Source organism: Pogona vitticeps, chromosome 4, assembly GCF_051106095.1.
Source record: "Pogona vitticeps strain Pit_001003342236 chromosome 4, PviZW2.1, whole genome shotgun sequence".
In the NCBI taxonomy this organism is placed as follows: Eukaryota; Metazoa; Chordata; class Lepidosauria; order Squamata; family Agamidae; genus Pogona; species Pogona vitticeps.
The window spans coordinates 214,771,180-214,786,598 of record NC_135786.1 but is presented as its reverse complement, the minus strand read 5'-3'; the positions used below and the strand labels follow the sequence as shown (position 1 = coordinate 214,786,598).

Here is a 15,419-nt window from a genome sequence, read left to right as displayed (position 1 = left end):
CATTCATAACACAAGTCATGATCTACTGTATGAATCAATCTTAAATGAATGATTCAAAATATCATGTATATCCAAACACAATAAACTTAGATGATTTTATGGCATTAGGAGTACGTTGTTGTATCACACTTGTGAAAAGTCACCACTATTTATAGATATTGAATTTTTAATTTTTTTTTTACAAGTAAAAACAAAATACCTTAAGATAGCAGTGTGCATAACAATAGTGTACTAAGTTCTCGGACAGCTGGTTGAGGCTGCTGATGGTTTGCACAAGCTGTTCGGCATACATTGGCACAGAGTGTTCCAGAACAATTTTGTCCACAAGTATTTGGATACAAGGCAACGGACGTAAAGGTTGAAGATTTGAAGTACTCAAGAGGCTGCAAGAACTCTTCAGGGAATACAGTGGAGAAAATACACAAATCAAATTACTTTTAAGGTTTGGCATACATTACATTAAACTTGAACATGGTTAAATCTTTTTAAACTTATTTAAAAAAAATTAAACTTATAGAATTAAACATGTAATAAACAACCAATAAACTAAAAACAATCATCACTAGAAAACACACAAAAAAGAAAATGAAGTTGTTCTCTGGATGTTCTTTTCACTCAGAAACATCATGCACATGTTAAAGAGCACAGGAGATACCAATGGTATCCCACAGTTTAATAGCCACAAGGATAAACAGAAATCCTCCAACATGACTCTCTGGGTAAGAACATAACCACTGAAACACTGTGCCTCACATTCCTACCTGACAGAGCTACTCTAGTAAGATACCACAGATGGTGGTATAAAAAGCTGCTGATATTATCTAGGTAGTATAGCACTCCCCTAGCTCTCTCCCAAAGCAGGTCAGTTCAGTCTCAACTCATGGTCTGAAAACACAGCCCTGGGTTTCTCCAGGACAACTTCTGAGACCCTCACAACCAGGGAACTGCTGGTCAGAGGGTTGGAATAAAACAACCACAGCAACATACCTGTTCTGTCTCTTTGGCTCAACACTAGCTACAGACCCTCAGACTGGTACCCAAGTACAGTGGTGCCCCGTATAGCGAGGTTAATCCGTTCCGGATTAACCTTCGCTATACGAAAACATCGCTGTGCGGGTAAGGAAAGCCTATTGGAACGCATTAAACTTAGTTTAATGCGTTCCAATAAGCGTCCAAACTTACCGCTCCAGCAATGTTTTCGCGTCCGGCGGCCATTTTGGAGCCGCCAATCAGCTGATCGGTGGCTCCAAAATGGCCGCCGGATGACCCGAAATGGCCCCTATCAGTGTTTTCGCGACCTCCGTAAGCAAGGGGAGGGCGCGAAAACACTGATAGGGGCCATTTCGGGTCATGCGGCGGCCATTTTGGAGCCGCCGATCAGCTGTTCGGCAGCTCCAAAATGGCCGCCGGACGCCCCAATCGTCGCAAAGCGAGTGCGGCGATTGGGGCAGATCCGTATAGCGATCCCCAAAAAGGGATCGCTATACGGATTCTTCGTTAAACGGTGCGCTCGTTAAGCGAGGCACCACTGTAAATGGATTTCTTTGTGAAACAAACAAAAGAACAGGTTACTCACCTGTAAACATGGTTGTTCAAGTGGATTCTCTATGAATACACACTGGTGGGTTAAACAGCGCCTGCGCTGGTTCCTCTCGGAATTTTCCAGAGCTATGGGAAAAAGATACAAAGTTTTAGGTTGCCCTATACTGCGCACGCTCAGCCCGCCAAAACCTTAGTTCCATATGCCCGCACATAGATAGAGTTGGGACTCAATCAGCAGTGACGGACACGTGGGGAGGTTGGGCGGGTTGTGTGTATTCATAGAGAATCCACTTGAAGAACCATGTTTACAGGTGAGTAACCTGTTCTTCTTCAACGTGGTTCTCTATGAATCCACACTGGTGGGTGACTACCAAGCTACTTACAGGACGGTGGGCCGTCACTGCAGCAGTGATGTAAGGACAGCTCTCCCGAATCTGGTCTCATTCTTGGCCCTGAGGTCCAATCTGTAGTGCTTGATGAAGGTAGACACACTGGACCAAGTAGCTGCTCGACATATGTCAGTGATGTCTACCCCTCTCAGCAGGGCCGTGGATGTAGCGACGGCTCTTGTAGAATGAGCACGAAGACCTTCGGGAAGAGGTTTATGCTGCAATTCATAGGCCAGCGAGATGGTGGATACCAACCATCTGGACAGTGTGGAAGTGGATGCAGTAGAACCCTTGCGTTGACCATAATAACATAAAAACAGTCTCTGGACATGTCTAAAATCTTTGGTCCTTGTAATATAAAATGACAATGCACGATGAACATCCAAACAGTGGAGCGTGCGCTCAACCTCTGAAGAAGGTTCAGAAAACAGTGTAGGTAACAACAGGGGCTGATTGACATGAAAGTCAGACACCACTTTAGGGAGAAAAGAAACATCTGGATGTAGAACCACCTTGTCTTTGAAAAACTGAAGGTAGGGAGAATCAGCACGGAGGGCAGCTAATTCACTAGCCCTACGAGCAGAGGTGATAGCTACAAGGAATAAAGTTTTCAGGGAAAGAAACTTTAGGTCACAAGTGGCCATAGGCTCAAAGGGGGGACGAACCAGTGCATGCAGTACAGTTTGTAAAGACCACTGTGGCAAAGGTCGCCGCACAGGAGGTCTCATATTGGACAGACCTCTGAAAAAAGCTTTCACAGTCGGGTGGGAAAACCACTTGGAAGACTGTGAACTTGCGGGTTGGAAAGTCACTATGGCTGATGTATAGACCTTCAAGGTAGACTTAGTGAGACCAAGGTCAAAAAGGTGTCTCAGGTATAGGAGCAAGGTAGATAGTGAGACAGGAGACGGCTGGAGTCCCCGCTCAGCAGCAAACTTGAGGAAACCCTGCCACTTGTGCTGGTATAGGCGTAACGTTGAGGGTTTCCTAGCCTTGTCCAAGACCTCCCTTATGGATGGGATATCCTCCACGCTGTCAATTGGAGGGAGTCCACATCTGGATGGAAGATGGACCCGGAGTCCAGAGTCAGCAGGTGCGGGATGAGAGGAAGTTTCATCTTGTCGACTGCTGTCTGCAGAAGAAGAGAGAACCAAGGTTGTCTGGGCCACCAAGGTGCAATCAAGATTGCTTCTGCTTTCATCTGAAGAGTTCTGACTAATGACCTCTGGACCAAGGGAATGGGAGGAAACAGGTACACCAGACTGTCGTTCCAGGGAACCATGAAAGCGTCCCCCAACGATCCCAGACCGCGTCCTGCCCGAGATGCATACTTCAGACATTTCTTGTTGGACATTGTGGCAAACAGGTTGATGGCCGGAGTACCCCACCTGTCGCAAATTCTCTGAAAAACTTCCATGTCTAACTCCCACTCGTGGTTCTGAGAGGAACGGCGACTCAACTCGTCTGCCACTAGGTTGTCTGTAGTGGAGATGTGGAATGGCTACTGGATAGATGTGTTCCTGATAGCACCATTCCCAGAGATGTATTGACAGGAACAGCAGGGACTTTGATTTTGTTCCTCCTTGCTTGTTCACATAGAACATAGTGGTGTTGTCTGTGACAAGTTGAATTGCCCTGCCTCGTACGAGAGGAAGGAAGGACTTCAGGGCCTTTATGATAGCTAGCAGTTCCAGATGATTTATGTGCAACTGCCTCTCGTGAGGGGGCCACAGTGCGTGAATCTGATGGTCTTGACAGTGAGCCCCCCATCCCAGAGGACTTGCATCCGTAGTGACTTGAGTTGTCAGCTGCAGGGGACAGAATGGATGTCCCACTAGGAGGTGAGGTCAAAAAGTCCACCACTGGAGTTGTTGAGCGAGCTCTGGAGTGACAGACGCTTGCACTGGCTGTCGTGGAGTGGATTGAAGAGTGACAGCATCCAGACCTGAAGAGAACGCATCTTGAGACGTGCATGAGATAGAGTTGCTGTCATGGAAGCCATCAGGCCCAGCAGATGTTGCGCCAGTTTTGCTTTTACTCTTGCCTTGGGCTTGAACTTTTTTATGGCCTTGACCAACTTCTGGATGCGTTCTTGAGGCATGAACATACGAGCACGGAGGGAATCTATCCTCGCTCCGATGTAGTCCACAGCCTGAAAGGGACATAGCTTGGACTTCTCGTAATTTATGGTAAGGCCTAGTGCCTTCAGCATCTGGAGCACATAGTGGGTGTGCTGCAGGACCTGCTGTTGCGATTTGGAGACAATCAGCCAATCGTCTATGTAGGGGTAAATTTGGATCCCCTGCAGACGTAGATATGCTGCCACAGGCGCCATGCACTTGGTGAACGTCCTCGGTGCCGTGGAAAGGCCGAAGGGCAGGGCCACAAACTGATACACCGTGTTGTTGAAGAGCAGACGCAAATACTTCCTGTCGCTCATGTGTATCGTGATATGGAAATATGCGTCCTTCAAATCCACCACCACAAACCAGTCTCCCTGCCGGAGTAGATGAAGGATGGACTCCAAGGTCACCATCTTGAACTTGCGTGCTTTGAGAAACCTGTTGAGGTTTCTCAAATCCAGAATAGGTCGCACGCCTCCGTCCTTCTTGGGGACCAAGAAGTAACGGGAGTAGAAGCCGTTGAGGACGTCCTTCGATGATACCTTCTGGATGGCTCCCTTCTGGAGTAGAGTGAAGATCTCCTCCTCTAGGGCAGGGTCGTATGATGTAGGGCTGACGTGTCCCAGAGGAGGTAACTTTATAAACTCCAGGTGGTAGCTGGAGGTGATAATATCGAGAACCCAGGTGTCGTTGGTTATGGAAGTCCAGCTGTGAAGGTAAGGAGATAGTCGGGTGGTGTGGGGAGGGGAGGATGGAACCATCAGGCAGTCAAAGATATTGTTTCTGTTTCTTCCCAGGTGCTTTAAAGGGCTGCTTCTTGTGAGATGACTGTGGCTTGAAGGGAGCAGCCGAAGATGAAGCCTGAGGAGGACGGTGAGGAGGCTGGCCTCCGTAAGGTCTGTAAGTGCTAGTAGATGGTTGATGGTAAGTTTGGGTGGCAAATTTAGAGCGCCACTGGAACTTGGACTGTTTTGGCTGAGGTTGAATCAAGTATGACTTAGCTGTCTTTTTGCTTTTATGCAGGTTTTCCAAGTTTTCATCTGTACTCTGGCTGAAGAGGCCAGACGCATCAAAAGGTATGTTTTCTACCCTGGACTTAATGTCTTCCACAATGTTAGCTGCTCGGAGCCAAGCGTGCCTCCTTAAAGTGATGACATTTGCAAAGTTTTTAGAAGTGGCTTCAGCCACATGCTGAGGGGCTAGGCGTTGATACTTTGAGACAGTAAGGGCCTCAGCATGGGTGTCTAAACAGAGTTGCCTAATGTCTTCTGGGGCTGCCTCTAAAGCTGGAAGAACTCTGGACCAGAGTTGCTTCTGGTAGGCACCCATTGCTACTAGGTAATTTACTGCACGCAAGACGAAAGTTGTCATTGAATACATTCGCCGTGCCAGTATCTCCAACTTCCTTCCTTCCTTGTTAGTTGGTGTAGGGTGACCCTTGGCTAGAGTCTTGGTGGAACTGGACTCCACTATAAGTGAATTAGGCACTGGGTGCATGACCAGGAATGAAGTGTCCTGGCCATGGATCCTATAAAGATTTTCAGTTCTCTTGGAAATACTGGTAGCATTAGCCGGATGCTCCCAGAACTCCTTTATTAAGTCCATCAGTTCCGGAATGAATGGGAGACTAACTGGATGAGTTCTCTCCGCCTCAATGTCCCCAAAAATGAGGTTTTCTTCCTTTTGAGGGGACTGTTCAATGGCCAACTTTAAGGCTCGCGCCATGCGAGCTACCATCTGGGAATAAGAAGAAAAATCCTCTGATGGTGAAGAGGGTTTCAGATTAGCCGCTTCAGGAGGCAGAGGTTCCCCCGGGGTTGGAATTTCCAGGGAAGCCTCTGATTCATCATCTTCCTCCTGGTCAGATGAGTCTTCCTGTGGTTGGTCTTCCTCAGTTGGAACAGGTAATAATGGAAGATGAGGAGCCTTAGGCACCGAGACAGTCTTTCTCGGTTGTGGCTCTTCTGGTCGTCGAGGAGAGGGCGACGAAGGAAGCGGAACCGGCTTCGGCGCCGTGGACTTGTCAGGGCCCGAACCCACAGGTCTTTTCGGGGGCGGGCTTCGACAAGGAGAACGAGAGCGAGAAGATGACGAATACGAATATCTCAATCTCTTTCCCCTATGTCCTCTCTCTCTCGAGGTCGAAGAGGAATCGGAAGAAGAGTCCCTCTTTCGCCTTCTCCGGTGGGATCTCTTCCGTCCCCGACTGTAATCAGAGTCGGACGGCGAGGAGTCCCTTCGGCATCGGTGACCACGTCGATGCTTCCTTCGGTGACGACGCTTCTTCGCCAGTGGCTCATCGTCAGCCGAATCGGGAGCTGGGTGTCGAGGGATGGAGTCCTCGACAGGCTTCACAGGTCGGCCCCGTGGAGGAGGTGGAGACCTGGAAGGACCCGACTCCGAAGCCATCGAAGGAGATCGGGTAGTACGCCCGGTAAGTATCGGGCTAAGAGGTAAACTCCCGGTGCCGGCAACAACCTTGTCGAGCTGGCTAGCCGTAGGTGACCGTCCTAAATCCACCGGTTGGTCTTGATGAGGTGGAATGGAGGTGCCTAACTCGGAGACCGAGTCATGGTCCCGAGAGGAGTCCTCTAGGAAGGGAGAAGGCACTGACGTCGAAATGGGCGGGACGACCAGTACAATCTCCTTGGTCTTCTGCTTGGTTTTCGCCGTCGGCGGTGGCGCGGACTTCTGCTTCGGCCCCGATGTTGAGGGGGCCGAAGCATCCGACGAACACTTCTTTGCAGCGGGTTGCTTTTTGGACTTGCTTTTAGAAGTCTTCTTAGGAGCCTCTTTCGAAGACGACGGGGTGAGGAAGAGATTACGGTGACCTCCGAGCGGACGGTCGAGACCAATTGAACCGACTCCATGTCCGACGGTTGAGAAGCGGACAAAGTCTTGTTCCAAAGGAAGCCTTTGCTATCTGGATTTTAACGTTGCCTTAGTAAACTCCTTACAATGTTTACAATGGGTGGTCAGATGCCCCTCACCTAAGCAAAAAAGGCAGAGGGAATGGTGATCCTGAAAAGGGAGCTTCCTAGATCAAGCAGAACAGCGGCTAAAAGGTCCTTTTTTCGCTGACATAAGCGAACGGTAGAAAGTCCAGAGGGAAGCCGGTGATTGAGAAGCCGGTGATTGAAAGAGTCCGGGCGGCGCGTGGCGCCTCAGCGGGAGGTAATAGGCCGCAATTAAGATGAAAGGTGAAGAGAAAGTACTTGCGAATAAGCGCCTGAGGCAGAGGAATGTCAACCGGTCCGTGATCAGGGCAACAGAGAGGAGATATACGATATTCCAAGCCAGGTCAAGCCGAAAAATTCGAAGAAAATTCGAAAGGCAATAAAGGCTAAGGAGCTCTAACCGAGAGGTTCCAACTCCACGGGCGGATAAATGGAACTAAGGTTTTGGCGGGCTGAGCGTGCGCAGTATAGGGCAACCTAAAACTTTGTATCTTTTCCCCATAGCTCTGGAAAATTCCGAGAGGAACCAGCGCAGGCGCTGTTTAACCCACCAGTGTTGATTCATAGAGAACCACGTTGAAGAAACCTTATGTATGATGGTGACTTTTCCCCCTTCAACTTTCAATCTAGATTGGTGCAGAATCGAGTATCCCTGGTGAACAAACTAGGGTTACATCCACCCAACTGAGCTCATCCACCAGATCTTAGTAACACATGCCAGCCATGCCAGCCCTCTAGTCCATTATTTAATCAAAAAATGGCAGTTCTTTTTGACCAAGTTGGCATTCACCACCACCACTAAACCCAAGGATACGCTGACAGGGTAACCAGGATCTTAAAAGATGGAAGAAAGCTCAGATGGTGGGATGGCGTTCGGATATATACCTTGCCTTCTCATTACCTGATGTGCCCATCCTCCTCACTGGCACATTTCCTTCTGCTTAAGTTCACTCCACTGACAGCACCTGACCCCTCCACTCAAACTGGAGTTCACCCAAGCATAAAAATTACCAGTGATGTTTCTAAACTGAAGCAGAATTAAACACTTTGAATACACTTGGTTCATATAAACACTGTGTGCCATACAAAGTGCTAAATATCAGTAAAGAGCAATCAAGAAGTAGAAAATATGCAAGTATAGACAGACTCTGTTAACTCACATGAAATATACACATTAACCAAGAAAAATTATACATGTACTTATTTCAAACATATAATTCATAGATAACATTTTAATACCTTTTGACCCATAATTACAGGCAACAAATGGCCCAGTAAGTTGAATTCAGCCATAGGGATAGTAACAGTGCATTTCAAAATGGTAAAGTTTGTGATTCGTGTTGGAATATATTCCTCCAAAGCTGCTATTTCTTCTGAACTTGGCACAGTCTTAGTTCCGTCTACAAAGTCTATTAAAAAAAAAGTTAACATAACCATATTATATTCTCCAAGGCTTTCACGGCCAGGATCTGATGGTTATTGTGGGTTTTCTGGGACAAAAGCTGATCCCACAGCTATAAATACTCAACTATCCAACAAATTGCAACAGTGCACAGACAGAGTTCTGACTCCTGTCCTCTGAAGATGCCGGCCACAAAGACTGGTGAAACATTAGGAAGAAAAACCTTAAACACAGCCAAACAGTCCGGAAAACCCACAACAGCCATAACCATAATAATTAAGGCCCAACATGTTTCTTTACCACTATTTTCTTTTAATCACTGTCTTCTCTGTACAGTAAGGACCCCTGTATCCATGGGGTCAATGTCCATGATTTCACTTATCTACAGTCTGAAAAATATTAAAAGAAAAAAAATCCAGAAAAAAATATTTAACATGTATTACCCAGAACTGGCCACTAGAATGAGCCAGTGGCCGTCCTATGGGTATTTGTTAGTGAAAAATGTCTATGGTGCCCTTCAGTGGCCAGTTCAGGTAATGCATGTGAAAATATTATCCACAATTTTCAGTATCCGTGGTGGGGCTTGGAACCAATCTCCAGAGGTCCTAATGAACCTGAAAGTTTTAAAGGGCAAAAATGATTGATATAGACCAGGGGTCTCAAAACTTTTCAGCATGAGGGCCACATCATATATTTTACACATTTTCGAGGGTCAAAAGAATGCACACATGCATATGCACGCATGTACGGGCTGAAGGTAACGGACCTGAGCCTGTGATATTCACTGGGCTGGATAAATAAGCAAGGCGGGCCATCCGCAGAACGTAGTTTGGAGACACCTGTACTACACTATAGATAACAAAAGTACTTCCAATGTTACTTATATGCTATAGCCCACTTTACTTCAACCCTATTCAGTTCTGATTTTATTCATTTTAACCTTAGCAGTCTTATAACAACCAAAGTTCTGTTGGTATTTTACATCCGTGCAAGAGGTATCATGTTAGGTTGACATGGCTAACTGATGACAGGCTGCACATCTGCCAGCTATATACCCAGTCACACTCCTGATTGTGCACCTGAGCATATTCTGAGCACTTCATCAATTAACTGCAAGAAGCTGTAGATAGTTATGCAACTCCTCTTGTATATGCACAGAATACCAACAGGAGTCTGGCCAGCAAAAGAAAGCTAAAGTACATCTTAATGAAATAATCAAATATTCTATCTTCCTAATCCTAGTCTTATATCAGCTCCATTCCCTAGTTTCTTTCTGTCTATGTATTCACAGTAAACTCTTGGATAAGGACCTATTCTCTTGCACAGGCACATTATTTGTATGTATACACTGAAAGGTAAAATTTTGTTTAAATAAAATGAGAACTAACATACCACATACCTAGTTTAGATTTGTTGTATGGCTCATATTCATGTTCCAGAGCACAAACAATCATCTTCATAATCCTGTGCACTGCATTGCTGTCAAGCCGAAGATTCAGGGGGCCAACAATAAGGCTTTTTGTAGACATCTCCTGAACACTGCTGAGCTCTTCAGTTTTCACTGAAGTCAAATCTGGCTGACTTCCAGACACTAAAATACAGTATTTTTACATATCAATAACATTTCTGAACACTTTTTTGTAATTAGCTTTTGTAATTACCTAGAAACACTTGGGTAGTAAGTTATAAAGAACAAAATGTTATATAATCAAATATATCAAAATGTACCTTTAGAGATCTAACTGCACATTGCCTAGACACACCAAGAGTATGCATGGAGTGAGGGGCAGGATTTACCTTCTCCTGGATTTGCTGATGTAACTGTATGTGTGAGCTGATAAAAATCAGTGAATACTGAGCAAGGTTTCATCACTATAACCTGATGCATGCAAGATCATTATTCCCATTTTGCCTTTTTCTCTGTGTGTACTAGATAGGGAGAGGGCGGATATACTTTAGTCTGCTCTCACCTTTGACCCTTCTACCTTAAGTGACCCTGCTAGGGATCCAGACTCATAATCGAGTCTAAACTCCTGCTTCTATTGATCTTGTCTTCTCTGACATACTCAAACCCCCCTCAACACATTAAGTATTGAGGATAAAATAAAGAGAAGGGGGAAACAATATACAGTGGTACCTCAGTTTACGAATGCCTTGGTTAACGTAATTTTTGGTTTACGAATGAAAATCCATTGAAAATAATGCCTCAGTTTATGATTTTTTTCGCAATACAAAGCAAGTTTCCCCAGTTTGCCATATTTTATAAGTTGATTTGTGATGTTTTAAAAGTTGAAGTTGGATATTTGAAATGTTATTGCTTGATAAATTATGTACCTGTATAGTATTTATGCCTTTAAAGTACACTTTATAAAGAGTTTTGAACAGATAAAAGACTTTTTTTTAGACTTTTTTCTGACCTCTAAATGGATTAATTGGTTTTCAATGCGTTCCTATGGAAAATCGTGTTTCCGTTTATGAATTTTTCACAATACAAAACGTCCCGGAGAATGCACTAAATTAGTAAACCAAGGTACCACTGTATAAAACAACTATATGGAAGAGATACAAAGACAGCATATTTTAAGAGGATTCCAATGGTGAAGAACCTGCAGTTTTAGAAAGTAAAGTGAAACCAGCTCTCAAAGCACTTGGAAGAAATAAATCTCTACGGTAGCTAGAATACTAATAGAACTATTTCAAGCCACAGAGAATTACTAACAAAAATATGATAATAAATATGAAAAGCAAAACAATAGTTTACAGACCGGAAATGTTCAATGTACTTTCTAATCCTCTAGAAAACAGATGTCAAGGAGTACAGTAACTATATGACCATAATATTAATTTCCAGTGAAAGTGACGCTCAAGGCATTGCAACAAGGTTTTCGTAGTATATGGAGCCTGAAACACCTGGTGTTCAAGGTGCATTCCAAAAAAAGTAGAGGCATTAGTGATCTTATTGCAAATATATGTTGGCTACTGGAATGCAACGAGGAATTTCAGACAGATCTATGCTTTATAGACTAAAGCAAAGCCTTTAACTGTGTGGATCATGGAAAGCTATGGCTTGATCTGAAAGAAATTGTGTGCCTTAGCACTTGACTGTCCTCATGAGTAAACTGTATTGTGATCAAGAAGCTACCAGTAGGACAAAATATGGAGAAACAGAATGGTTTCCCATTGGCAAAGGTGTCAGACAAGGCTGCATTTTATCTCCTTATCTGTTCAGTCCGTAAGAAGGACATATAATATGGAAAGCCAGACTAGATTCAGATGAATTAGGGCTGAAAATTGATGAAAGAAACATCAATATTTAAGATATACAGATGACTTCATATATTACTGGCAAAAAGCAGCAATTACTTGAAACAACATGAATTGAGCTGTTGAGGACAGGCCATTTTGGACGTCAACTCATTCATATGGTTGCCATTAAATCAGAAGTGACTTTACAGCATGTAATAACAATTGAACAGGAGGAAATAGTGAAGAGTGAATGACATTTAGAACAAGGACTTGAGGATTGGTGTTCCTGCGCTATACCAGTGATGGTGAACCTTTTTGAGCCCAAGTGTCTAGACTGGGGGGGGGGGAACGCAGCGGGTGGTGGACGGCAGCAGAAGGGGGAATGACAGGCATGGAGGTGCCTCCAGACCTCACTACAGATCCACCTCCAGTCGTGGCCAACCCTGCCAACTGCCTATAGCTCAGCCGGCCCACTGCCGCCAATGTCAGCTGCTCCAGATTCTGGCCCACTGCCTGTTGGGGCGCTAGTATCACGGATGCAGCTGCCTCCTCAGGTTTGCCTGCATGGCTCACGTGCCCACAGAGAGGGCTCTGTGTGCCAGTTGTAGCACGCGTACCATAGGTTCACCATCACTGTGCTATGCTATTCTGCCTATCAAAATCAATGAACAAATGGTATCGTTCATATACTATGGAAGTACAAAATTACAGTTATGGTGAATGAGTAAATGATAAATTCAGCACGGGGATGAAAAGCACTACTCTTAGGTCATTGGAACTTCAGCCCTGATTCTCTGAAAATGTCAGGAGAGTAAGTTAAGCTTGAAAAAACAAATGCAGTTAAATGAACTCATTTTACTTGGCAGCACTGCTCTTCAAAAAGAAAAGATCTAAGGCTTAAGGCAGAAAATTTCACCACCAATCTAGCAGGAGATATGCCTACTGCCAAATTAGGCAGCATAAAAACTAAGTTGAGGAAGTGGATTTGTTGAGTAAAGCTCAAATTAAAATATAGCATTTATCTTTAAGATGCCACAATATTTTTGTCTTCTTTATTTTTTATTTTTATTTTCTTTTTGGCCTGATACAGAAACTAATGAAATTGATCTGCTTCCATGCTCCATCCATATAACATTTAACAGAGCAGGACTATTAGGGGGATAGCAGAAATGTGAGATTTTAGACTTGTTTATAGAACATATGCAGACAAAGTACAACAGAATTCTGAAAGCAATGAAAAGTTTAAGGAAGGATAGAAAATACAATTGATATCCATCTCCAAATGAATAGGAGGTCAAGTATCTTCACTTTCAATAAATTATTGGACTAGCATTCCTTCTCATTTTACATTAACCCTCATGCTCAAGTAAATCCAGATGATCTTCATATCCCATGACACTTATGTTCAACTCATTCTATATACGTGAGAGTTTTCATTTAAGACAAATTTTAAGAGATGAAGTTACAACAATAAGACTGCAGTCTTATGTATGTGACAGTAAATCCCACTGAATAGGCTAAGATTTGCTTCTGAATATACACACACAGTAGTAGTAAAGTGTGCAACACACTAAAACAATGTCATTACGTAGAAGACAGGAGGGCACATATACATTGTGGCTACTGTTCTATGCAAAATTACCTAGGAATAAATTTAACTGAGAAAATACATTTTCTGCTACTCCAAAGGAAGACCCAAATAAACAGATTCAAATTACAAGGATATAAATTAAACATACGGAATAGCTTCCTGATGAAATGAACTATTCAACAAAAGAACAGATTGCCCCAGAGATTAAAGGGCTTTTCTCCATTAGAAATTTTTCAGTTGATGCTAGATGGTCATCTGGACAGGATAGTGTAGTAATATTTAATTAATTAATTAATTAATTAATTAATTAATTAATTAATATTTTTAACGTCTTTCTCCTTAAAAGGACCCAAAGCAGCTTAGTAAGAGATGCAAATGACTTTTGATATCTTTTCAACTCTTTTGTTCTAAGTATGCCTTCAAGTAAACAGAAACAGGGTTGTGCTTATTTTTAACTCATCTTTCAAAAAGCTCAATAGTGTGCATGGCTATCCCTTTTTATCCCCAAATTTCACCTTACACCAATCCAAATGCAACATTTTTCAAAAATGTAGTTGTGTTTGCTGCAGCATGTGTAACCAAAAAGAAAAAAAAATCCCATTTCACTCTGATCCCTGTCCTCACAGACAACCATGTACACTGTGTACATAAACCTGTGGCCTGAATGTTGTACTCCTTGCCTCTAAAGGGCACTATAATTCATGAAGAGCTCACTTTACATAAAACAGTTAGCCTTAAAAGTACCACAGAACTTTTTTCCTGATACACAGCAACCTAAATTTGTACTGCAGAGTGTGGATCTGAACCTACTTTTTTCAGTCTAAAATTCATATGATAATAACCAAATAATAGAAAGTAATCTCTCACGTCACAGCATATTTTGAACAGAAAACTGAGAACAAGGAAAGAACTGGATGGATGGATGGATGGATGGATAAACAAGCCTGTTAAAATTTCAGCAAATTCTGAATTGGCTTTTTTAAAAAGGTAAATCTGAGGACAGCCGGTCAAGGACTGTCAGGTGCCTCTGAAGAAGCCTTTGTTTCTATTATTTAAAGAGAAAGCAAACAAAGAAATTAAGTACCTTTGCCACTGGTGCTCTCCACTGTGTACAGATAATCCATATAGAAAGCCCCAAACCTCTGCATTCCAGCTATCTCTGTGTACATCTCCTACCAACAAAGCAAAGTACATACAATTAAAGCTCTGTTAGGAAAGAATTTTGAGATTACAACTCAATGATAGCAGAGCTATATCCAGATACTGGAGATATATGCCTGTTTAGGTTTGTGTGTGAATACCCAGAGCTTATCAAAACAAAGGACAGAGGTTAGCCAAAGAATTCATCCTTCAGATAGCTAATACATCTACACCAGGCTACAAAAAAAAGAAGATCTACAACCTTTTTGGATGTTTGACTGCTTTTACCAATAGCACCTAGTTAATCAGTATCTTAGTGTGACCTCTTTCTAACTAGTAAATTAGCTGACTCATGCAAATTTAGAAATCTAGCCTCTGCAACCAGCGGAACACTTCAGGAAATATACGTAGCTTTACCAGAAGCAATGAAATATGAATAACATTCTCATAATGTTGTGAGACTTGGTTGACATTAGGTCATTTTACTGCCAATAAAGTTAGAGAATTTGTAGCATTAACAAGATAGGTCTGTTGCCCATATCTAGATGCATGGATTCTCTCTCTCTTCCTTCCTACTGTTCTGAAGCCGAGAAGACCATCATTAAAATAATGGACAATTTTCACAATGAGAAATAAGTAGTATATCCTAAACATCTGTAGTGCAACCAGGTTGTTTTACAACTTAATCAAAATGATATGAACTTAAGAATAAGCAATGATGTGGTATCAATGTACTAAATTATTCAGGATGGTGAAAATCCAAGTGGATGAATCTCCAAACTAGGTAAGAATGAAAGAAAATGATAAATATACATTCAATTTAAGTAGATGTGAAATGATGGCACAGAGGGAAGGGGAAGACATAGCTTCACAAATATACTGATGAGGCCTGAACCACTGACACTGATTGCTTTTTGCAGGAATGCAACTATGGCAGAACAAAACGATTCCTTTTGTGCTCATAAATCATGAAATTATACTCTGTGGAGAAAGTGGAGAATTGACAATAATTGTCTAAGGAAGCTGAAT

General features: G+C 43.1%; 1 protein-coding gene across 5 annotated transcripts in view; it reads right to left on the bottom strand.

The window, feature by feature from the left end:
- Positions 1–15,419, bottom strand: part of VPS13B (vacuolar protein sorting 13 homolog B) — a 495,255-nt gene that overhangs the window by 407,560 nt on the left and 72,276 nt on the right. For all 5 annotated transcript variants that reach the window (XR_012086959.2, XM_020785369.3, XM_020785367.3 and 2 more), the window contains exons 12-15: positions 14,335–14,422; positions 9,813–10,004; positions 8,251–8,420; positions 200–394 (exon numbers count right to left, since the gene is read on the bottom strand). Coding sequence is in view for 4 of the 5 variants with exons in the window: in XM_020785369.3 (XP_020641028.3) it covers positions 200–394; positions 8,251–8,420; positions 9,813–10,004; positions 14,335–14,422 (645 nt within the window). In the remaining variant the exon portion in view is untranslated. The remainder of the gene's footprint in view (positions 1–199; positions 395–8,250; positions 8,421–9,812; positions 10,005–14,334; positions 14,423–15,419) is intronic.